At 45.9% G+C, this 26,024-nt stretch overlaps 1 protein-coding gene across 5 annotated transcripts in view; it reads right to left on the reverse strand.

Annotated features, from left to right (window-relative positions):
• Positions 1-26,024, reverse strand: part of MTFR2 (mitochondrial fission regulator 2) — an 89,466-nt gene that overhangs the window by 35,540 nt on the left and 27,902 nt on the right. For 4 of the 5 annotated variants that reach the window (XR_004538825.1, XM_033938309.1, XM_033938306.1 and 1 more), the window contains exons 3-5: positions 20,453-20,554; positions 18,265-18,368; positions 11,832-11,956 (exon numbers count right to left, since the gene is read on the reverse strand). Coding sequence is in view for 4 of the 5 variants with exons in the window: in XM_033938309.1 (XP_033794200.1) it covers positions 11,832-11,956; positions 18,265-18,368; positions 20,453-20,468 (245 nt within the window). In the remaining variant the exon portion in view is untranslated. The remainder of the gene's footprint in view (positions 1-11,831; positions 11,957-18,264; positions 18,369-20,452; positions 20,555-26,024) is intronic. The other variant, XM_033938310.1, reaches the window with a different exon arrangement.

Below are 26,024 nucleotides of genomic sequence, written 5' to 3' on the forward strand. Positions count from 1 at the left end.
CTCCTCCCACCAATTTTCCCCCATAGGCTACAATAGCCTTAATCACCATGCCTGCCTGCTTCAGCATAGGATTTCAGCTGGAATCAATGAAGAAGAAATCTGCCTCACAGATCTGCTGGACGAACTTTGTCTTCTGGCTGCCAGTAAGTCTGAAGTTGGACTGAGCCTCAACCCCTGAAAGACCACGCCGTGAAAGGGGGGGGGGGGAATCCATGCAGCTGACCTAGTTTGGCTCTTTACTGACACGGCCAAGAGTAATAGCCAGCGCTCAAGCTTCAGAGTAAATCAGGGATGTGAGCAGCTACTCAGGGAAAGGCACTGAGCTCAAAAAATATAATAGCAGGCTGGCTAGCTAGATGTCCCCAAGAGCTGATCCTGCCAGCACCAGACCTCCACCACGTGAGTTTGTGTCTTCTCCCAGGCAGAGGTACCAACAAATGGGAGCCTCTAAGTCTGAGCCTCCAAACAAACACTAAGAAAAAAATACCCGAAAATAATAAAACCGCAGAGCAGATCAGAAACACTTCTGAGCAACTTGTTTGCAGAAAAAAATCCCAAACTGGAGGGCGGGGGCAGAAGCAGCTCCCTGGGAAGGAAGCAGAGCTGAAAACATGATTGACAGTTTTCTGCAAGCAACTTGCAAGTTGAGATACAAAATAGAGAATGACACGGGGACCGTTTACTGCGGGACACCGCAGTAAATCCGCAGGAATGGAGACATTTGCTGGTTTACCGCAGGAATGGGGACAAGACCTTTTACTGCCCTGTGGGAACGGTGAAAAGTCTTATTTCTGTGGTAAAAAAAATTGCGCCCGTGCCAGACTCGGCATCTTCTCCCCAGCTCCTTCAGGAGCCTGTCATGCCATGTTGAAGACAGAAGGAACCTAAAACCAAAGCCTGAGACAAATGTGATTTGAAGAATAAAATTACCAGACAACAAAAATAAAAAAATTTATTTTATATTTTGTAATTAGAATATTTCAGATTTGAAATATGTATCCTGCTAGAGCTGGTATTAGATATAACTGGGGACCGCAAAGTCCAGGCTGTGCTTCTTTAGCTTCCAGCTGGCTTAGGGCTCTCTCTCTAACCAGGGAGCAGTTGCCCTAGTTGCACTCCCCTAACATTATTCTTGCCATGTGTGACTAAAGTATTCTGTTAGCTTGATTTTTCTATGTAGCATTCTGTAGTAATTTGGTTTGTTCAGTTTTCACAATTGTGAAGGGGATATTTGTGAAAGGGAGGGGAGATGGGCTTTGTTGAACCTTGCTCTGTTTTATTTGTGTTTATAAAATGACAATTGTCAGAGGAGAAGCTTCTACCCACACACATGCAGGGCGGCACAGACAGGCTTCGCCGGCATTAGTTTCTTTTCTAAAGTGCCGCAAAGGTAAGGGGGAGGGAGGGATGGGATGCGCGCCTTCCCTCCCTTAAGTTTCTTTATGCTGCAAAGGTAAGGGGGAGGGAGGGAGATTCTCGGGCTGCTGAAGGTCGGTGAGGCGGCGAGAGGGAAGGGTGGATGCTTCGGGGACGGGGCAGTGAAGGGGACAGCAGGGCAGTGAAGGGGACGGCGGGGCGGTGAAGGAGACGGTGGCTTTGGGGACGGGGCGATGAAGGATACGGTGGTCCCGTGATGGGGTAGTGACGGGGACAGATTTTTTCCTGTGTCATTCTCTAATACAAAACCCTATCATTTCAGGGCTACTAGACATATTGCACTAGATAAGAAATATACAGAGCAGATCAGAAAAACTCCTTCTGGCTCGCGTGCAAAAGGAAAAACTGAAGGGTGCAGCAGAGCCCTTTGGGTAACGAGTCGTCATCAAAAACCTGGAGTGGGATTCCTTTTACACAGCATGCAAGCATGGAGAAAATACCTTACTATCGAGATTGACCCACCTGTTGCACTAGAATGAAGATTAGTACTGAGACAATTCAGGAAAATTATTTTCTTCTAAGTTTTATTCATGTGAGTGATTTATGACTGAGATGGCTACCTGAACAACATTGTGATACCTTAAATTCCTTCTCTTTGGATATATTACCAATGGAGAAAGTGTCACAGAGGTCTCGGTGGGCGACACATTGGCCTCCAGTGACCACAACATGGTATGGTTCAATCTCAGGAAAGGTTTCACTAAATCTACCACACTGACCAAGGTCCTCAAATTCAAGGACACAAACTTCAAAGAAATGGGAGATTTCGTTCACCAGGCACTACAAAGCCAAGCAGAAACCGATAATGTGGAAGAAATGTGGTCGACTTTGAAAGCCACCATACAAGAAGCAACAAACCGCTATGTTAAATCAGTAAGTAAACGACGAAGGAACAATAAGCCACATTGGTTCTCGGCGGAGATTTTGGACCTCATCAAGGAGAAGAAAAAAGCATTCATCTCTTACAAACAATCAGGGAAACAGGACTCTAGGGAAGTCTATCTGGCCAAGTCAAAAGCCATCAAAACAGCAGTTAGGGAGGCCAAATTCCGCATGGAGGAGTCTCTAGTGAAGAACATCCAGAAAGGAGATAAATCCTTCTTCAGGTATATCAGTGACAGAAATAAGAACTCAGGCGGGATAGTACGTCTTAGGAAACCAGACGGAGACTATGTAGAAGTGGACTCGGAAAAAGCCCAACAGTTAAATGAATACTTCTGCTCAGTCTTCACCCGCGAGGCACCAGGACTCGGCCCTCAGCTACAGACAAGGGTTGACGCAGATGACCCGTTTAGTAATTTCGAGTTTACACCCAGCGGTGTCTATTGCGAGCTGTCAAAGCTTAAGGTTAACAAGGCAATGGGGCCTGACAACCTGTCTTGGCGGAATCGCTATCCGCGCTCTTCAATCTCTCCCTTAGTACGGGTAACGTCCCGTTGGACTGGAAGATGGCTAACGTCATTCCACTCCACAAGAAAGGCTCCAAGATGGAGACAGCAAACTACAGACCGGTAAGTCTCACATCAATAGTGTGCAAACTAATGGAAACTCTAATCAAACGCCAATTGGATATGATCCTGAACGAGGAGAATCTACGGGATCCCCGTCAACATGGATTTACTAAGGGGAGATCCTGCCAATCCAACCTGATCAGCTTCTTTGACTGGGTGACGAGGAAGCTGGATGTTGGGGAGTCCCTGGACATCGTATACCTGGACTTCAGTAAAGCATTCGATAGCGTACCACACCGCAGGTTGTTGAGCAAGATGAGTTCTATAGGATTACATAGAAACATAGAAATAGACGGCAGATAAGGGCCCACGGCCCATCTAGTCTGCCCACCTTAATGTCCTTCCCCTACCTTTGCCCTGTGAATAGATCCCATGTGCCGATCCCATTTGGCCTTAAAATCAGGCACGCTGCTGGCCTCAATCACCTGTAGTGGAAGACCATTCCAGCGATCAACCACTCTTTCAGTGAAAAAGAATTTCCTGGTGTCACCTCGTAGTTTCCCGCCCCTGATTTTCAACGGATGCCCTCTTGTTGTCGTGGGACCCTTGAAAAAGAAGATATCTTCCTCCGCCTCGATGCGGCCCGTAAGATACTTGAACGTATCGATCATGTCCCCCCTCTCTCTGCGCTCCTCGAGCGAGTATAGCTGCAATTTGTCAAGCCGTTTTTCGTATGGTAGATCCTTGAGTCCCGAGACCATCCGGGTGGCCATTCTTTGCACCGACTCCAGTCTCAGCACATCCTTGCGATAATGCGGCCTCCAGAATTGCACACAGTACTCCAGGTGGGGCCTCACCATGGATCTATACAATGGCATAATGACTTCCACCTTACGACTGACGAAACCCCTTCGTATGCAGCCCATGATTTGTCTTGCCTTGGACGAAGCCTGCTCCACTTGATTGGAGCAGGCTTCGTCCAAGGATTGGGCGACACATTGACGAAACGGGTTGGGAATTGGCTTGGAGGTAGGCTTGAGGGTAGTGGTGAACGGCACCCCCTCCGAAATGATGGAGGTAATCAGTGGAGTGCCGCAGGGCTCGGTCCTGGGCCCGATCCTATTCAACATCTTTATAAGAGACTTGGCAGAAGGGCTGCGAGGTAAAATAACATTATTCGCCGATGACGCCAAACTAAGCAATGGAGTGGGAAAAAGCACAACAGACATAAATTCAATGTCCGACAACATGATGCACGACCTACTCCTACTGGAGTGCTGGTCTAGGTCCTGGCAACTCAGCTTCAATGCCAAAAAATGCAAAGTCATGCACCTGGGCAGCCATAATCCATGCAAGACTTACACCCTTAATGGTGAGATCCTAACAAGAACTGAAGCAGAACGAGACTTAGGGGTGATCGTCAGTGAGAACATGAAGACTGCCAATCAAGTGGAGCAAGCTTCGTCCAAGGCAAGGCAAATCATAGATTGCATACGCAGGTTTCGTCAGCCGTAAGCCTGAAGTCATTATGCCATTGTATAGATCCATGGTGAGGCCTCACCTGGAATACTGTGTGCAATTCTGGAGGCCGCATTACCGTAAGGATGTGTTGAGACTGGAGTCGGTCCAGAGAATGGCCACCCGGATGGTCTCGGGACTCAAGGATCTCCCGTACGAGGAACGGCTGGATAAGTTGCAGCTGTACTCACTCGAGGAACGCAGAGAGAGGGGTGACATGATCGAGACATTCAAGTATCTCACGGGCCGCATCGAGGTGGATGAAGATATCTTCTTTTTCAAGGGTCCCGCGGCAACAACATGGCATCCGTGGAAAATCAGGGGTGGGAAACTGCACGGGGACACCAGGAAATTCTTTTTCACTGAAAGGGTGGTTGATCGCTGGAATAGTCTTCCACTTCAGGTTATTGAGGCCAACAGCATGCCTGATTTTAAGGCCAAATGGGATAGACACGTGGGATCTATTCACAGAGAAAGGTAGGGGAGGGTCATTGGGGTGGGCAGACTAGATGGTCCGTGGCCCTTATCTGCCGTCTATTTCTATGTTTCTATATTAAGGAGAATGTGAAGGAGAACATCCTTATTTTAACTGGGAAACACTGAAAAAATTACTGTTTTTTAAATATTATTTTCTTGCTGTAATAGTGAATTTGCGAACAAAGTTCATGAGGAAGAGGAAAGAAGGTAGACATGTGGGGAAGGGCAGAGCCACAGAGGGGATATGCTGGACAGGGACTCGCAGAAAAGATGAATGCTGGACACAGAGAAAGAAGAAATGTCAAAAGGGCAGAAGCCCTGAAGAGAGGAAAAGACAGAGAAAAGCAGAAGAGACAAGACCAAAGCAGGATCAGACAACAAAGGTAAGAAAAAGCACAGTTACTTACCGTAACAGTTGTTATCCAGGGATAGCAGGCAGATATTCTCAACAGATTGGTGACGTCATCGACGGAGCCCCGCAGCGGACAGTCTCGCAAGCAGACTTGCTTGAAGATCTTTGTAAGAGCTTCTGAGTGCTGCACTGCGCATGCGCGAGTGCCTTCCTGCCCGAGTCAGGGCGCGCATCTCCTGTGAGGTACCTCAGTTCAGATAGCTAGCTAAGAAGCCAACCAGGGGAGGAGGGTGGATTGTGAGAATATCTGCCTGCTGTCCCTGAATAACAACTGTTACAGTAAGCACCTGTGCTTTATCCCAGGACAAGCAGGCAGCATATTCTCAACAGGTGGGTGACCTCCAAGCTAAGCATAATGGGATGGAGGGAGAGTCGGCAATTTAAGAAAAGAGATTTTGTAAAACAGACTGGCCAAAATGGCGAAAGTACCCAGACAGTAATGAGAAGTGAATGTATGAATCAAGGACCAAGTAGCAGCCTTGCAGATTTCCTCAGTAGGAATTGATCTGAGAAAAGCTACAGACACCGCGCCATAGCTTTAACTCTGTGGCCCGTGACTTGACCCTGCAAAGGGAGACCAGCCTGAGCATAGCAGAGAGATGCAAGTAGCCATCCAGTTGGATATGGTTTGCTTCGAGACAGGATGGTCCAACTTATTTGGATCAAAGGAGATAAAAAGTTGTGGGGCTGTTCTGTGAGGTTGAGTGCGTTGCAAGTAGAAAGCCAAGGCACGTTTACAGTCCAAAGTATGGAGCGTCACTTCTCCAGGGTGAGAATGAGGCTTTGGAAAAAATACTGGAAGAACAATAGATTGATTGATGTGAAATTCAGAAACAACTTTAGGCAAGAATTTTGGATGAGTACGGAGGACCATTTTGTCATGGTGGAAAACTGTGAAAGGTGGATCCGCAACCAAGGCTTGTAACTCACTGACTCTTTGAGCAGACGTGAGGGCAATCAGAAAAACCACATTCCAAGTAAAATACTTGAGATGAGCCTTATCGATTGGTTCAAATGGAGGCTTCATCAAGTGAGCCAGGACAACATTGAGATCCCAGACTGGAGGTGGTTTAAGCAGTGGATGTACATTATAAAGTCCTTTCATGAAGCGGGAAACCACAGGATATGCAGACAGGGGTTTCCAATCAAGAGGTTGATGGAAAGCAGCAATCGCACTGAGATGGACTCGAATAGATGTAGATTGGAGTCCAGATTGTGATAAGTGAAGTAAATAATCCAAAACAGAAGACAAGGAGGTAGACATTGGCTCCATTTGGCGAGTAGAACCAAGCAGAAAATCTAGTCCATTTTTGACTGTAACACTGCCTAGTGGACGGCTTCCTGGAAGCTACTAAAATGTCCTGTACAGATTGAAAAAACTGTAGAGAGTCAGTTAAGTTGAAAGGTACCAAGCTGTTAAGTGTAGAGACTGCAGATTAGGATGAAGTAAGGATCCTTGACTTTGAGTAAGCAGAGAGGGAAAAACTGGTAGAAGCAGAGGCTCCCTGGTGCTGAGTTAAAGTAGAAGGGAGTACCACGGTTGTCTGGGCCACCGAGGAGCTATCAGAATCATGGTGGCATGTTCTGTATTGAGTTTGACAAGAGTCTTGAGAATTAGAGGGAATGGAGGGAAGGCATAGAGAAACTGACCCTTCCAGTCCAGGAGGAAAGCATCTGCCTCGAGATGCTGGGGAGAATATATCTGGGAGCAGAACTGAGGCAGCTTGTTGTTGAGGGGAGAGGCAAAGAAGTCTATATGAGGGGTCCCCCATTGAGCAAACACCTGACGTAGAGGCGAGGAATTGAGTGTCCATTCGTGAGGCTGCAGAAGACGACTTAATTTGTCCACCAGACAGTTGTGCTGACCTTGAATGTATACAGCTCTGAAAAAGATGTTTTGATGGATCGCCCAATCCCACAGGCTCAGAGCTTCTTGACAAAGGGAGTGAGATCCCGTACATCCCTGTTTGTTGACATAGTACATGGCGACTTGGTTGTCCATCCGGAGCAGGATGACCTGGTCATGAAGGTGTTGAAAAGCTTTGAGAGCATTGAAAATCGCTCCGAGTTCCAACAGATTGATGTGACAAAGATGGTCTGCGGGAGACCAATGGCCTTGGGTACGGAGACCGCCTAGATGGGCTCCCCAGGCGTAGGTTGACGAGTCTGTTGTGAGAACCTGATGAGGGAGAGTATGGAACAGCAAACCTCTGGAAAGATTGGAAGAGAGCATCCACCAGTGGAGAGACTGCCTCAACAAAGGAGTTACTGTAATTTGTTGAGAAAGTGGGTCGGTAGCTTGTTGCCACTGAGATGCCAGGGTCCACTGAGGTATGCGAAGGTGAAGTCTGGCAAAAGGAGTCACGTGAACTGTAGAAGCCATGTGACCAAGTAGAATCATCATTTGTCTCGCTGAAATTGATGCGAGATGAGACACTTGATGACAAAGGCGAATGAGGGCATCCTGACGTGGTCGAGGCAGGAACTCTCTGAGCTGGACAGTGTCCAGAGTGGCCCCGATGAACTAAAGAGACTGAGATGGGGTCAGCTGGGATTTTGGAAAGCTGATTTTGAACCCCAGACATTGGAGGAACATAATACTCTGTCGGGTCGCTGTAATAACCCCTTGTGAGAGGGGTACGGAGAGCTGTAGCCACCACCACCAGACACTTCGTGAAGGCTCTGGGGGATAAGGCGAGTCCAAAAGGAAGAACTTTGTATTGTAGATGAAGATTCCCCACCCAGAATCGTAGATATTTGCAAGAGGCTGGATGAATCGAGATTTGTTGAGGGCTCTGAGGTCCAGAATGGGTCACAAATCCCCCGTCTTCTTTGGGACTAGAAAATAACGGGAATAAAACCATGTCCTGTTGGTTCAAGGGAACTTCTTCAACAGCTCGAAGGCAAAGAAGAGCCTGAGCTTCCTGAAGAAGAAGGGGAAGTTGCAACGAATTTGAAGGATACTCTCTTGGAGGGTGATCTGGAGGCCCTGAAGAAAGTGAAGTGAGCATCCCTCCCGAAGGATGGTAAGAACCCAGAGATCTGAGGTGATCATCTCCCACTGGTGAAAAAAATGGTGAAGACAACCTCCTATGGGCAGAAGAGAAGTCTGATGAAGGGAGGTTAGTATGCTCAGACTGGAAATGTCAAAAAGACTGAGCTGGTTTAGCCGCAGCAGGAGTCTGAGCTTTCTGCTATCGTTGTTGCTGTGGTGGCCTTCTAGGCAGAGGTCTGGAGAAAGCTGGCGTCGTTTTTTTGAGGATAACGACGTGGTGGTTGCTTGTATGGCCAAGCAGGAGGAGTCTTAGGCTTCGGCCGAATCAAGGAAGCAAAAGAGCACTCATGTTCAGAGAGACGCTTAGTAGCAGCTTCAATGGGATCATCAAAAAGTTAATTTCCCTGGCAAGGCAAGTTCGCTAGACGGTCCTGCAAATTGGGATCCATATCAACAATGCGGAGCCAGGCGAGGTGACGCATGGCTACTGCAAAGGCAGAAACTCTGGAAGAAAGTTTGAAGGCATCGTATGTGGCTTGCAGCATGAAAAGTTGAAGTTGAAACAGAGTTCATATAATCTGTTTGAATTCTGGCAGACACTGTTCCTCAAGAGCCGGGTAGAACTTAGGCATGATTTTGAGGAAGTGATTAAAATAAGCAGTGAAAGTGTAGTTGTAATTGAGAATTCTGTTAGCCATCATGGAATTCTGATATAGCCTACGGCCAAACTTGTCAATGGTACGGCCCTCCCTGCCTGGAGGGACCGCAGCGTAGAGCTTAGATGGTTGAGCTTTCTTTAAAGAAGATTCCACAACCAAGGTGAGACAATTGAGATTTCTCAAACCCTTTGCAAGGTACTGTGTGATACCTGGATTCCAGCTTGGATGGAATGGCTGTATTAGAATAAGGAGTTTCCATGTTCCTGAAGAAAGTTTGCTTTAACACTGGATCATAGGAAGCCTCAAGGTCTCCTTGGGTGGATGAGGTAACTCCATGTCGGCCAAGTACTCAGGAGTGTATTTGGAGTCAGAATGGAGATCCAGCTGAAGAGCCTTCACCATGTCAAAAATAAACCTCACAAAAGAGGTAGAAGGACCTTCAGGAGAAGGAGTGCGAGACTTAGAAGCCACTGAATAGGAAGGAGAAGCCTCTCTGGAATATTGAGAAGGAGGCTCAGAATCCAGACGTACAGTGACTGAAGAAGCTCCACTACCTGTGACCGGAGGAGTCAGAGAGTGCTTGTGCTTAAGATGTCTCGATGGTGAAGTTCCCGGGGTCCGAGGCACAGAGTGGGTCGAGACAGGGGGAGAAGGCTCCCTTGGAGGCGGTCTAGATGGAGGAGTCTTCAACCTCGATGGACTTCGAGGAGAAGCAGCCGGTGCAGAAGCTTTGCAAGACTTATGTTTAGATTTTGAAGAAGTCTCGACAGCCTTGGATAAATGAGGCATAGAAGACTCAGTATCCGGAGGAGGAGAGGGCTGCTGCTGAAGAAAAGACTCCTGACTGCGCTTGAAGGCAAGATGCTTTGAATGCCTTGAGCGATGCCTCGATCGAGGTGGAGGAGACTGTGTCCCAGGAGGAGGCGAAGAGTCACTGGATGATAAGCAACGAGACTTCCGAGACTTGCCTCGAGATGCTTTAAGAGGAGGTTCCAGCTGATGCTCAGGCTGGCTCACAGGAAGCAGGGTCGAGGCCGGGAGGAGCTGAGCCATGACCGCAGAAATCTGAGTGGTCAGTATGGCTTTCAACATGTCCTCGAACATGGGCACCGAGATGAAGGGATCAGGTCTCAAAGGTGCAGCAGTGCGCTCCAAAGAGGGCGACCTCGAGGATGAGTATTCCCTATGTTTGGAGGCACGCTTAGCTGGAGGTCTCAAAGAGGCTGGCAGGACCGTAGGCACGGCCTGGGATATCTGAGACTCTGGAGGCTTCTTAGGATGGGTACCTGAAGGAGAAACAGGAGACTTACCCACAGAAGAAGACTTCGTAGGAACTGTAGGCGAGGCTTTCGAGACCAAAGGGGTCGAGGTCGAGGCCTTGGTCGAAGCAGTCATGGGCATCGGGGTCGAGGCTTTGGAAGTCGAGGCCGACCCCGAAGCCGAGGTCGAGACCCGTTCAGTAGACTATTCCATCATGCCAAAGAGTTGAAGAATCTTAGCATGGTGTCTATGAAGGGCTCAAGGCTGAAGGGTAGCACAGCGCGAACAAGAGTCGGGGCAATGTTCGGGACCCAGGTAAGCGATACACCAACGATGAGGGTCGGTGAGTGAAATTACCTTGCCGCACTGGCTACACTTTTTGAACCCAGTAAGAGGCCAGGACATAGAAAAATATAAACCGACTAACGAACTAGGGTCAGCGGCCAGGCCTAGGCCAAATGGCTACCGGCTGGAAAAGAAAAAATTTAAAAGATTTTTTTTTTTTAAGAAAAAGAATGAGAACGCAAGCACAGCGACTAGAAAAAAATAACAAAGCCGCGGTGTTGAAAAGGCAACGAAGGACTGCAGAGCTGAAGTGAAGAGGACTTCTCGGCTCCGCGGAAAACGTTGAACTGAGGTACCTCACAGGAGAAGCGTGCCCTGACTTGGGTGGGAGGGCACTCACGCATGCACAGTGCAGCACTCATAAGCTCTTACAAAGATCTTCAAGCAAGTCTGTTTGCAAGGCTGTCCGCTGCAGGGCTCCATCGGTGACGTCACCCACCTGGTTGAGAATATGCTGCCTGTTTGTCCTGGGATAAAAGTATTTACTATTATTAATAATGTCAACTTTGGGAAATGTGCATCCTTCCCTCCCTCCTTCGGTACCTTGTGCATGCGATACTTTGTGGACCCAGTGTTTCATATGAAGTTTCTGGACCTCGGTTTAAATTTGAGTAGCCCTACTTTACAGGATACTAGTGTAATTGGGTACATATATGCTTAAATATGCTAAATATATGCTCATGCTAAATGCCAGAGATATGCATGTAACTTATAGTATTCTATAAGTGACACAGGTAAGTGCAAGTCCTGTTCAGACTCCACCTATGCCAAATATACACTATGTAAAATGCACACTTTGTAAGATATGCAAGTATTTACATGCACATTTTTGGCACTTATGCATATATGCTAATAATCTAAACATTTACATGTATAATTGGTGTAAGCACCTGCTTTAAAGTATTATCCCTATATGTATAGGTGGACCGATGTCATTTTACTCAGGTATGTGGATAGCAGCAATATTCAGCCACTTGGAATAGCTATGCAAATTATGTTAGGGGCCTGAAAAAATGTTCTCCTAGCTTAAACCACTTATAGATAGTGACTAAATATCAAAGCTATCTGTACAGTCACAAGCACTGAGCACTGTCTCAACACCACTGCCACTTATCCAGATAGCATGCTGAATATGTTCAGACTTTTTTTTTCTCTTTTAGCACTCAATATTGAGCAGATTTGGAGAACTTGCTGCAAACAGCAAAAAAAAAAAAAAAAAGCCAAATGACTTTTTGTCATGCTAGCTGTGTTAAAAGCATTTAAGAGTATTTAGTTACCTAAGTCTAATATAAGTTTCTTCTTTTGAATTTGCCACCCACATGATATCAGCAAGAGAAGGAATGACAGGGTTACTAATAATTCCATGTTCATCATAACCCTCAGCATCGGGGCCCAGGGTGCACTGAAAGAGAAACAATAGAAAAGAATTCAGTTTCAAATACAGTAGAATCTCAGCTATTCGGTACTCACTGAGATTGGTAGATACTGGATAACTGGTTTTCTAACTCAAGTCTCAATTCCTCTCCCCCCCCCAAAGCACCAGTGTGGCAGCAGTCCTGAATTGCAAAGCCCTCCTCCCTCAAGCCCTGAAGTGGCAGAAGGTGGTAGCGGTCCTGAGCCAAGAACTCCCCTCACTCCATCCCTTTCTCTCTTGCTTACCCGAAGTGCAGCGATCAGTGGGAAGCAGCCTCAAAACAGGCTGCTCGTGGCCAGCCCTAGCAGGGCCTTTCCTCTGATGTGTCAGAAGTGACGCGTCAGAGGCTCAGGACTGCTGCTGCGCTGGTGCTTCGAAGCGGGAGGGAGGGGGGGTTCATAGCTGCTTCAGGGATTGAGGGAGGGAGGGGGGTGTTGCGGCTCAGGACCACTGCCACTTCGGGGGACTTCCCCCTCCCACACACACCAGCGATTTTTTTTACCAGTTGGGTGAGAGTCTCAGTTAACAGAGACTCTACTGTATACAGATCTGGTACCAAAAGTACTCTCGATGTTCTTATGTAAACTCTAACACTCTGAGTAACCTGCATGCCTGCAGTACATGTAAGGAGATGAACATTTGGAATTCAGTTCTACAAACTCGTGTTCTCTCTCTCTCTGCTTAACTCCACCTCAAGGTAGCTCATTTCTGCCATAGCTAAAATCTAGCTATTTAATGAGAGTACTAAAGTGCATTCAGGGATGTAAAGTTAAAAGGCAGATAAAATTAGTTGTTCTATCTGGTAGATTTAGGCTTACGATCCTGTACACTAGCCATCAGATAGAGAATGACACGGGGACAAATCTTTCCCTGTCCCCGTGGGAACTCATTTTCCCATCCCATCCCAGGAGTTCTTTTCCTGTCCCTGCCCCATTCCTGCAAGCTCTATCCTCATCTGCATAAGCCTCAAACATTTTAAAAATCATAAGTGTTCAAGGCTTGTGTGGTTAAGGTAGAGCTTACAGGAATGGGACAGAGACAAAACTTGCGGAGACGGGATGGGGAAAACCGAGTTCCTGGGGAGATAGGGACAAATTTGTTCCCATGCCATTCTCTACCATCAGATCGTCTATCTCCTTACCAAAGAGCAATTGACCCTGCAAGGCAATTTGCTCGGAGTTACTTTAGAGGCAGAATCTCCCACCATATCATTTCTATGGGTGGAGATAGCATATGCAGAGACCTTTCTGAATACTCTGAACAGTGCATATGCCACATAACCCACTCCCTCCATAAAGAATTGAGCATCTGTATTATTTTCCCCTGCTGGGGTTCACTGTAACTTCCCGAGTAGGATGCCGCTGCTACCTTTAATCCCAACAATGCAAACCTGCGTAATTTTTTATACGACTCCCCCTTCACTGGGAGGAAGGTATACTTGGTAACTTGCACCACAAAGGAATCCACCTAAAGCGATATAAAAAGCTGTGACATTCAGCATCCATGGGATACAGCTTTGTCATTGTCTTTGCTACCCAGAGGAGACCCTCTGGAGCATCCTAGTGGTCTATGAGCGAGGGAAAGCATGTAGTCTGAACTTTAGTGCTACTCATAAGTAAGCACTGAGCTTTAGAAGACTGGGGCTGCTCCATCTTCAGTTTTAAGAAAGCCTTAGCGATTACCTCTAAGAGCACTGAGGGCTTAAATAGCCTGTACATTGTTGGTTCCTTTCCCAGATCCAGGACCGCTACCTGGTCAGCCTGCTGCATCTCCAAGCGTGAGGCTGTATTGCCTGCTAATGAGGACCCCGATTGGGAGAGTAATGGCATAGAAACTAGAGAATGACATGGGGACAAATTTTTCCCCGTCCCATCCCCGCAAGTTTTGTCACTGTCCCTGTCCCATTCCTGTAAGCTCTGCCTTAATCACACAAGCTTTAAACACTTATGATTTTAAAATGTTTGAGACTTGTGAAGATGAGGGCAGAGCTTGCAGGAATGGGGCAAGGACAGGAAAAGAACTCCCCGGGATAGGACTGGAAAATGAGTTCTCATGGGGACGGGAAAAAATGTGTCCCCGTGCCATTCTCTAATAGAAACCAAATTCTCCTCCTCCCAATCTTCATCCAACTGGATCACCCTTACTCGACCTTGCCTTTGATGCAGGGCTCAGAGCAGGAGAAATTCCTGGCACTACAGCTGTCAAGATCCCCAAGGTGTATCGCAGCCGTTATAATTCAAAGTATGCTTCGTACATCCAGACTATCACCATTTCCCAGCTCTGACCAGGATTTCTGACCTGGGACTTGGACTATCTGGGATCCCAAACCACTAAAGGAACTAGGATTCTAAGTCCATGGCTCCCCCCCCCCCCCCCCCCTTTCATGTGCTGCACTGCACATGGAACACACAGTCCTTGGCCAGCCAGCCACTGCAAATCAGGCATGAATCCAGAGTATCCTGACCTGAGCAGTCCATCTAACCTGATTTTGAGCAAAATTGAGGTGTTTTGAGGCAGATAGAGACTTTTATTCAAAAATCAAGAAATTAAAGATGGCCACTATAGCAGTGATTTTGGTACAAAAAAATGGCCCGTGGGAATTACACTGGGGGTAAAAAAAAAATAGCAATTTTTTTTTTTTAAAGAATTTTAAGGTTAAGAGATCCTGGCTCTTACCCCTGAACCCAATACCCCCCTCCTTCTGGAGACACCCTGATTTTGTTTTATGGGCTGTCAGCCCTGTACTCACTGTGCAATGCTGTGTTGTGCTGTGAGGTACCTAGGCTGACAGTGCAGCCAGCCAAAGTGGAGAACATCTACCTAGAGAATGACACGTGGCAACCCGTGGTTAGCCTGTAAAAATGGGAAACAGGAACAAGGTCTTCCACCATCCCGCTAGAGCGGTAGATGACCTTGTTCCCTCAGCAGATAACCTTGTTCCCACAGCAAAAATTGCACCAGGGTCAGCGCAGCAATGGTCCCTCAGATCAGTATCTACTCCCCAGTTCCCCTTGCACCCACCTTACCCAATTGAGTCAGCTGCACCACGCTGAAAAGTCTCGAGAAGCCTGCTCGGAGGCCTTCCTTTAGCCGATGAGCCCCTCCTTGATGTAACTTCCGGTTTCAAGAAACCGAAGTTACATCAAGTTGGGGCTTATCGGCTAAAGGAAGGCCTCCGAGCAGGCTTCTTGGTGTGGCTTGGCTGGCTCGTTCGGGTAGTAGGCACTAGGGGAGCTGGGGAGGAGATGCTTACCCGTGGTGGGGAATGATGTCTGCTGCTATCAATGGGGGAGGAGTGCTGGCTGTCTTCAGAGCTGGAGATGAAGTATATTGCTTAATTTGGGCTGGGGAATGTGAGGTGTTGGACCAATTGGGGGGGGGGGCTGGAGGGGAGAGAGGTATTGATGTGCAAGGGGAATGGAGCTGAAGGGAAAAAAGGCGCTAGACCTAAAGCTGGGAGTTGGAGGAAAGAGAGGTACTGGTTTCACAACTCAAAGCTGGAGCTAGAGAAAAGAGAGAGAAATGTTGGACCCATGGGAGGAGGGGCTAGAGGGAAGGTAGAGAGGTGACGGATGCTTGGGGAGTGTTGAGAGAAGGTAGAGAGGTACTGGACCTGCAGAGAAGAGGAGATGGAAGGGAAAGATATGCTAAACCAAGGGGATGAAGGGAATGAAATATTTAACACAGTGGAGAGAGAGATGATAGTGAGGGTGAGAGACACTTTGGTGTAAAGGATTAAGTGGGAAGAAGCTGTCCATAGGGAGATATGGGCATGGATGGGAGCACAGGAACAGGGACACAGAGGGGAATGCTTTATAGGGAACAGAGGGGATAGGGACAAAGAATACTGTTGATGATGAAGGCAGGGAGATGGGCTCAGGGGAAATATTAGAAAAAGAAGTATAACATTGATGTCTTTTGTTGATTTATTGTAGATTTGATTTTTATTGATATATTATGTGCACATCCAGGGGGAGGGAGGGTGGATTTATTTTTAAATGATTCTCTGAATTCTTGTAAAATTAATGTATGGGTTTCTTTATTAGTGCTTACTATCTCTTATGGATATTAAATGTATATCATAATGAGCTTTTTGAAAATTTGATTATTAAATTAAAAATTTATAATAGTTTTGGGATGGGGGAGGGATATAGATTGATTTGTTTCTTGAAAGAGTATTAAGTGATGTCTTAAATATAAAGTGTATTTAATTTGTATTGCACTTATTGAAAATGAATAAAGAATTTAAAAAAAAAGAAAAAGAAGTATAGGAGACAGAGAAGGGAGATGCTGGCTGAACATGGGGAAAAACATACAAAGATGGAATGTGAATGGTGAGCATGGAGAAAGAAGACATGTCAAATGGTCAGGAGACCCTGGCAAGCGAGTTAAGAGTAGACAGACGAAAACAGAAACCAGAGCCTGAGACTAATGTGATCTGAAAAATAAAAATGACTAGACAACAAAAAGGTAGAAGAAAAATTATTTTCTATTTTGTGATTAGAATATATCAGATTTGAAATATGTATCCTACTAGAGCTGGTGTTAGATATAACTGAGGACTGCAAAGCCCAGGCTGTACTTCTTTAACTTCCAGCTGGCTTAGGGCTCTCTCTGAACAGGGGGTAGTTGCCCTAGTTGCTCTCCCCTAACAATATTCCTGCCATATGTGACTGAAGGATTCTTGATTTTACAGTTTTCTCAATAGTGGAGAGGATATTTGTGAGGGGGACAAGAGGGGAGACAGGGGTTTTGTTGATCCTTGCTCTTTATTATTTGTGATTTATAAAATGACAATTGTACAGAATATTGTTTCTTTTTATATAACTTTAATAAAATAAGTTCAGTATAAAATCATAACTTTTTGAGGCTTGTTTAGATGGTTTGCGGGGATGTGGCAGGGACAGGGACCGACCTAGTGGGGCAGGGAACAATTTTCCCTTGCGTCATTCTCTACCTCTACCTCAAGCAAGCCTGAAAACTAGACTGCTTTCTTCTTCTGACTCCCTCAGAGACTCAAACTCAGCGAACACAATCAACCCCCATCCTGGAAAACTGCCATGGAACTGTTCAGCCTACTGTGGACAGAACCTGGGGCAAGCCATGCTCCCAAGGGACCAGTCCCTGAGCTCCCAAACTATCAGTGCAGGCTGGCCAAGTGAGTGCCCTGCAGTGCAGATGGCCCCTTGGCTACAGACATATGACCTAAAGGTCTGTGTTCTCCCACAGTCAGAGATATCCCTAGACCAGGAGCCTCTGCAGGACAAAAAAGCCTCTTGACCAGATGATAAACCCGAAAAACGAGGAAATAAACATGAGCAGAACAGACTGGCTCCTACCACCTCGCACATAGAGAGAATAACTGGGGAGTACAGGACAGCCCAGGGAGAAGGGAGGTTGAGCAGAAAAATGCAAATGAGGCTCTCTACACCCCCTCCTGAGAATGAAGATGCATAAACCCACTGGATTCAGACTGATGTTCCTACTGAACTAAACACATGGTTATAAAATTGTCCCGCACACTTTTGTCTATGAACCAATCATGTGAGGACAAAAACGCTAAGACAAATGTGCGAAGGACGTCAGCACGCCGGATTAAAAGGCAACTTTAAAGCACTCCAAGGGGGTGTATGGGGGGGAACCCCCAGATTTTACTTAGAAGTGTTGGCACTGCCGTTGGGGGGGGGAGGAAACCCCCCCCCATTAGAGAGGAAAGTGTAATTTTTCCCAGTGCTTTAGTGAAAAATTACAGTTTCCTCTGGAAGTGGAGGGGGTTTCTCCTCCACCCCCAACGGCAATGCTCTAAGTAAAGTGGGGGGGGCTCCCGCCCATACCCCCCTTGGAGCACTTTAAAGTTACCTTTTAATCTGGCATGTTGACGTCCTGCGCGCATTGGTCTTAGCGTTTTTGTCTGCGCACGATTGTCTGGCGTGCTTTAGTCCCATCACCATAAAATTGCCTTCCCTGTGTGTAAATTGTGCTATTCCACAGTGTGTTAACTTTTACTCACATTGTAATGGAAGCATTCCAAGGATAGGATTATGCTGGGGAAGAAACCACCAGATGCAGTTTTAGTTGAGAAAAATATCTACAGGGAAAGCAGGTGCTAATCTGTGTTGGTATTTTTTTCTTAAGACAAGTTACAAACTGAAAGTACACATATTACTATAATTACCATGAAAAATAATACAAATAAAAAAAATAGGGGGTACCTGTGGATTTTGCTGTACTGTGGGCAGCATGGAAAAATCATCCTCCATTTTTGAAATGAATACTTGTAGCAGCATTCAACTCACCTGAAAATGGGGTCGTGGAGAAGGATCTAAGGAAGAACAGTCCCAATTAAACGAACTATGCTTCGAGTACAGCCATATTTCTTGCAATCCCAAAATGGCAGAATCTGTTTTTATTGGAAGAATAATAAAAGAATTGTAGGTAAATTTGAAGAATATATGCATGGATGTCTGGAAACATTACCACACTGCAAAGCATGAGACTGATGTATTTTCTTTCTTTGCCTGGCAGGTGGTGGGCTTACCATGGAGAAGGTATGCTGAACCATTCCCAGTCATACCTGAACATTTCCTGACTTATGCAAGTGGCAGCAGTACGAGGCTTAAAAATAAGAGTGGCAGCTATTTTTTTGTTTGTTTAAATTATTTTTCTGTATTATCCTAAGATTATGTTTTCCTATTCTTTTTCTTTCATATTTACTTCAGGAAAGCCTTACATTTCCATTTCAGATGTACTGAAAGTATTATTTTATTGATTTGTTACACCACTTTTACCAACCAAGGATCAAAGCAGTGTACATAAAAACAAAATGAACTAAAAAGAGTGAAAAGAATGCCAATTATTAATAGGAAATTAACTACATTCAATTATACACATTCAAGAAAAAGATAAAACCTGAGATCCAAACGAACGGTCCCAGCAGACGCAAGTGCCTACATCAATTTCCAGGTTCAGATGATGAAGAGTATAAAAAAAGAGTCTTAAGTAGGGTCTTGAAGTGAGGAAATGAATGTTCAATTCTAATGAAATTAAGGAGGGAATTCCAAATGTGCGGTGCAAGAAAGTAAAAAGCAGAATAGTTGATTCTAAATGAGCCTGAACAGGATTAGGGAGAACTAATGCTCCGAGGCTTTTTCTTTCACTGGTTAACTTTTGTTTTGATGCACTAGTACTATTTATGGAGTGTGCTTGATTTTCATTTCAAACATTGAAGCAACACACCACCCAAAGGAGGCACAACTAACAGGCTATAAAAGGAGACTGCCCAAAATAATATAAAGATACTGAGACTTAAGAACATAAGAACATCTATAGATGATCCAAAAAGCAGAAGACAAAAACCATAGATAATGCGTGAAAAAAAGGGGAAACCAAACTCGCCCGGAAGTAATACTCAAAGCAGATTTTGGTGGTAACAATACAAAAATGAATATGGAAGCCTTCTAAGGCACAAACATGTGAGTTATAAAAACAAAAACTGATATTAAAAGAGATCAAAACTAAGGGGTCCTTTTATCAAGCTGCGGTAGGAGTTTAACGCGCGTAATACAACGCGTTAAACCGCCTGCCGCGCTAGCCGCCAACGCCTGCATTGAGCAGGCGTTAGTTTTTTAGCTGGCCGCGGGGGTTAGCGCGTGATAAAATGTCTGATGCGCTAACCCCGCTAACGCGGCTTGATAAAAGGACCCTTAAGTGTCTTTCAAGAAATTGTTAAAAACACAATTGTTTGTGGACGTCTTTCTCCAACTCTGTGGTTATTATTTGTTTAGATTCAAAGAATTCTGTATTAAGGAAATTTTATGGGGAAGATTGACATTTGTTTACTGCATTTTATAATGTTTGTGCTTGAAATTGTGGATGTAAATGTTTTGTACATCGCTTAGATTTAAAAACGATTCATAAATTTTTAAAATAAATGTATGAGCAAAAATAAGAAAAGCCGCAATCCAGTCGGGTTTTCAGGATTTCCCCAATGAATATGCATGGGATCTATTAGCAGTGCATGCAAATAGATCTCATGCATATTCATTAGGGAAATCCTGAAAACCCGACTGGATTGCAGCCCTCGAGGACCGAGATTTGATACCTCCGCTATGAACAATAAGCCACGCTCTATATACTTTCCCCACTTTTTTATGAGATACAATTAAGTTAGGCGTTTACTATCTAGAAGGAAGGTTTGGTATCAACATTGCAATATGGAGAAATTATACAGGTCACTAAGCAGCAAGAGAAAGTAATCCAAGCAGCCATTTATAGCCTAACATGCAATCTTTATATCTTTTCAGCAGTGCAAGAGGAAAGGGGAGGGGAGGAAGAGACGTTTCTGCCTTTATTGCTGCTGCAAAATCCCTCCTCTGGCTTCTCAAAGATCTCTCCCTCATGCTGCATTTTCTCCCCTGCTCAATTTTAGCACTTCCCTTGGTTTGGCAATGATTGCTCTCATCAGACAGAAGCAAAAAATTATACCTGGAAGGCTGTCCATGAGAATAGGATTGAAGGAAGATGGGTCCTAATTGCGTAGAAAATGCTGCGGCTGCTGGTATACCTTTCCCTCAATTGTGTCAGTAGCTAACAAAAAAATAAAATGATTAACATTTAGACACACAAGTTTTAAATATCTAGCAAGGCAGAGAAGGGTGGTAAGAATGGAGAGTTAGGTATCTTAATAGCCAGATGTGATTGCATAGGTAGACATCTTATCTGTCAACTAGTCAGTTACAAAGAATGGAAAAATTCTAAAATTTGAGGCTTGGAGACTGATGTCACTGCTGGCCTTACTACTGCACTTCAACACCCAACTTAAGATAACACACGAGATAAGAAGAGCACCACTGCTGCCAATCTAGGGAAAATGCTCCTGATCTGGCCCAGGGGGAGAGAGTGACACTACTGCTGCCACCTATTCAAACATGCCAAAAGACGCTGTCAGCCAAGAGATAAAGTATTAGCAACAGCAGCAGAACTAGTCAGATCTTACAAGATTTAGTGACTCTCGGCGTGACAAATCATCCGTTTGTTTCTACTGTATTTTTCAACATTTTTTTGTAACATATGTTCTTTCCCTTTTCTACCATGGACCCCTTATGAAGGTTGTCCGAAACACGGACCGTGTTGGGTCCCTTGATTAATATTGCCTATACACACTACATTTTGAGTATAAGGAAACTAAAGTTAGCTCAGATCCCCATAACAGAGTGTAATGTAATGTGCTCACAGAAATGAACTCACTCAATGAACCTTATTCAATAAGGATCTTAAGGCATTTTGCATTTAACAGTATATCTTAATCCTTTTTTCATTGGTACATAAGCAGAATTTATATGGACAATTTAACTACTATGTGCCAAATATGAGAAATAATTGGAGGCAGGAATAATGGAAATGGCAGGGTTCCCCAGGCTTCACTAAATGAAGAACGGCAGATTAGGTTCTCTTCTTACCTTGATAATCTGGGTTCCGTTAGGATACACAGGAGTCCGTAATTGAGCTGTTGATTCCCACTTCCCGTGAAACTGCAGAAGGGTTGTTTTAAGAACTTGGATCTCCTCCCCTTCTGTAGTGAAGAACAGCACCCTCCTCAGTTGGTACCAAAGCAATCGAACTCCACTGAAACATAAGAAAGGAGAAGAACAGGAAACTTCCCGGCAACAAATATTCTGCTCTGCAACTTAGGAAATAGAACAAAGATTAATAAACAATTAACAAGGGGAGTCACTTGATGTGTTGAGCAAGGCAGGACACGTTTATGTCAAGCTCTTGGGCCCCACACCTCATCTGTCCCCATCGGTCTTCAAAATATCTAGGTTTCAGACTTCTCTCGCTTATTTTGGTATTTGGACAGATTTGTATTGCGGTCTGAAGTGAAAATGAGCAACAAAGCCGTCCGCAAAGAGAAAGATAAAGAAAAATCACAGCGGCCTGATTCCAAGAAGTTGACGGTTTCGGAAGACCCTGCACTCCCTCTAGCTCCTGAACACATTGCTGCACTCACTTTAGTGTTGGTGAAGGCTTTAGATCCTAGATTTACACAATTGTCCAAGCAACTATCCAATTTGTAGCTTCTACTCATGGAAACCACGTGAAGGACGGAAAAATTATGTTCTTACCTGTTAATTTTCTTTCCTTTAGATGCAGCAGATGAATCCAGAGACCAATGGGATAGCACACATCTACCAGCAGGCGGAGATAGAGAAACTGATTTAAAGATGCATTTGACAGCTAATAAAACTAGATTTGGTTTGTAATCCTGAAAATAGGATTAGATCAGGTGTCTCTATTGAGCCCTGGTCTATAAATTCTCTGCTGCTTATGATTCTCCCCCTCCCTATTGTTTTTTCCCCTTATATGTCTTCTTTACTATTTTTAAACTTGTATTTCTTTTCCTATTCCCTTCCTCTTGTATCATTTGTTTTGTTTGTCATATTTACATTGTCTGCTTCCCTTTGATTATTGTAATTTAATATTTTGTACATCGCTTAGAATGCTGAATAAGCGATTAATCAAATACTTAATAAACTTGGAAACTATTGGCTGGCACTCCTCCTGTATCTGCAGTATAGCTCCTTGCCCAAGCATCCGTAACCATCAATAGGCATAGCATGTAAAAAACTTATTCCCATAACAAATCTCAAAAAGCAATAAAACAGAATACAACCATCAATAATAACAAATTTCGAAAGTTGCAAAAGAAAAAAATGACAGACAATATCCAGAAAGAGTGGGGCTCTGGATTCATCTTCTGCGTCTAAAGGAAAGAAAATTAACAGGTAAGAACATAATTTTTCCTTCCTTAGCAACAGCAGCAAATGAATCCAGAGACCAATGGAATGTAGCAAAACAATCCTCAATCTGGGTGGGAAGCAAACGCCGCCTCCGCAACAACCGAAGCACTAAACGCATCCACCGCATGCGCCCCCACATCCAACCGGTAATGCTGAGATAAAGCACTCTCGGAAGACCAAGTAGCCGCGAGACAAAACTCCTCCAAGGAAAAAACCTCTAGACCGAGTCCAAGAAGTAGCCATCGCTCTGGCGGAATGGTCATGAAGTTCTTTCGCCAACCGATTCCCTGCTATCAAGCAAGCGTAAATAATGTCCTCCTGGATCCATATAGCGATGGAGGCTTTAGATGCCGCCATACATTTGAAGCGTCCCTTGAAGAATACAAAAAGGTGATCTAAACCAGTGATTCCCAACCCTGTCCTGGAGGAACACCAGGCCAATTGGGTTTTCAGGCTAGCCCTAATGAATATGCATGAGAGAGATTTGCATATGATGGAAGTGATAGGCATGCAAATTTGCTTCATGCATATTCATTAGGGCTAGCCTGAAAACCCAATTGGCCTGGTGTTCCTCCAGGACAGGGTTGGGAACCACTGATCTAAACAACTAAAAGTCGTTAGAAACCTAGCTCGCGGAGAACGCTACGCACGTTCAAAAAATGCAGTGAATAAAAGCACGTCTCCCCATGTCTCCTCCCAGGAAGAAGGAAGGAAAAGTGAGAGTGTCATAAAAGAAAGGATGACACCTCCTTAGAAAGAAATTGTGGTACCATCGAGGTGGAAGAAGATATCTTCCTTCTCAAGGGTCCCACGGCAACCAGGGGGCACCCATGGAAAATCAGGGGAGGGAAACTGCACAGTGACACCAGGACATTCTTTTTCACTGAAAGAGTGGTTGACCGCTGGAATAATCTTCCACTTCAGGTCACTGAGGCCAGCAGCGTGCCTGATTTTAAGGCCAAATGGGATAGATACGTGGGATCTATTCACTGAGTTAGGTGGGGAAGGGTCATTGCGGTGGGCAGACTGATGGGCCGTGGCCCTTATCTGCCGTCTATTTCTATGTTTCTATGTTTCCATCCGAACTGACACCCCAGATTTTGTAAATCAGAAATAGGAATCCCCGCCGAACAAGGCCTGCAACCCAGAAAACCGCTGAGCTGAAACCATGACCACAAGAAACCCCGTGTTCAACGGCACAGTCCTTTAGAGTCTCAAAAGACAAGGATGAAATGAAGCCATCGGTAAACTGCGAAGAAGTACCTTAAGACTGTACTCTGGACAGGGCTTTTTAAGAGGTGTACGAATATACCATACTCCGTTTAGGAACTAAACTACATGAAGCTGAGAAGTAAGCGAAGAGCAATATACCTAGCCCTTGTAACAAGCTAAGAATGGCACTTGAAGCTGAAGGGAATTGAACGCTAAGCCCTTGGCAATACACTTGTGCCAAAAAAGAACTCTGGAAGGGTGCAAATGTTGAGAAGTACCCAAGAAAGGAAAAACCTCCAAAAGGAATCAAAAGCCACAGGTGAAGACATCTGTATTGCCTGGATAAGAGAAGAAACAACCTGCTTCACATAACCCTTACACGTCAGCCATGACTTTTCAAAAGCTAGGTCGTAATACCAAAGTAGTACGAATATCCATGTTGATCAGACCCTAGGTGAACAAATTCATAGATACCAGGAAACTCAACAGTCCAACTGTTGGGAGCGTAAGGTTGCTGCGACCACCACGAGGCACTTGGTGAAGACCCGAGGTGATGATGCAAGGCCGAAGGGGAGGACTCGGTATTGTAGGTGCCAGTCCCCCACCTGAAAACGCAAGAACTTGCGGTGGGCAGGGTGCACTGGGACATGTGTGTACGCCTCCTTGAGATCGAGGGAGCAGAGCCAGTCGCCCTAGTCGATCAGGGGGTAGAGTGCCGGTAGGGAGAGCATCCGGAATTTTTCCCGTACCAAAAATTTTGTTGAGGCGTCTCAAGTCTAGTATTGGGCGTAGGTCTCCCGTTTTTTTCGGTACCAGGAAGTAACGGGAGTAGAAGCCCTTCCCCCGTTGGTCGAGGGGAACCTCCTCCACTGCTCTCAGGCGAAGCAGGTCTCGAGCTTCGGAGAGGAGTAGGGGTAGCTGAGTCCGGTTGGGAGGGCAATTCCTTGGGGGGTTGTCCGGAGGAATTGCTCGAAAGTTGAGAGAGTATCCTGATGAGATCACGCCAAGGACCCATGCGTCCGACGTGACTTGTTCCCAGCGAGGGTAAAAGGCTTTGAGCCGACCCCCGATGGGGAGGAGGCCTGGGACTATGGCGGAGGGGGCCTGCCCCCTTCCACGTGTCCCGTCAAAAGGACGGGGATGGTTTGGTAGTCGCAGGCGGTTGGGACATGGGCATGGCCCGGTGGTGGGCTTGCGGGCGCCTAGGTGGGGGCCGCGAGAAGACCGGGGTGGACTTTTGTGGATAGCGGCGCGGGGGGGGCCCTATACGGCCTGGATGTGGGCGTTTTGGGCTTTTGTCGGACCAGGGAGGCGAACGAGCATTCGTGTTCGGAGAGGCGTTTTGTAGCCGCCTCGATAGTGTCATCGAACAGTTCTTTTCCCACGCAGGGGAGATTAGCCAACCGGTCCTGTAAGTTAGGGTCCATGTCGACCAGGCGCAGCCAAGCTAGTCGGCGCATGGCGATAGCAAAGGCTGCCTCTCTGAAGGAGAGTTCGAAGCCATCATAGGCCGCGTGGAATAGATGAAGGCGCAGGTTGGAGAGGGACTCTAAAAGCAGGCCGAACGTTCCTTGCCGGGAGGCCGGTAGGTCAGTCTCAAAAGTTCTCAATAGTCCAATGAGGTGTTTGAGGTAGGATGTGAAGGTGAAAGTGTAACTTTGCACCCTAGAGGCCATCATTGCGTTTTGATATAGTCTCCTGCCGAACTTGTCCAGGGTTCGGCCTTCTCGGCCTGGGGGGACCGCTGCTGAGGTCCGGGATGGGTGGGCCTTTTTCAAGGAGGATTCTACCAGCAACGATTGGTGGGAGAGCTGTGGTTGCTCGAATCCCGGGTAGGGTACTGTGCGGTACTTGGCCTCCATTTTGGAGGGTACGGCTGTGACCATGTAGGGGGTCTCCAGGTTCCTGAAGAAGGCCTGTTGGAGTACCGGGTTAGGCGGTAAGCGAAGGGACTCTCTGGGCAGTGATGGCATATCCAGCTCCGCCAGGTACTCCTTGGAGTATCTGGAGTCGGACTGGAGGTCTAAGTCCAAGGCGTGGCCCAT

The sequence above is a fragment of the Geotrypetes seraphini genome, chromosome 3 (genome assembly GCF_902459505.1).
Source record: "Geotrypetes seraphini chromosome 3, aGeoSer1.1, whole genome shotgun sequence".
Classification (NCBI taxonomy): Eukaryota; Metazoa; Chordata; class Amphibia; order Gymnophiona; family Dermophiidae; genus Geotrypetes; species Geotrypetes seraphini.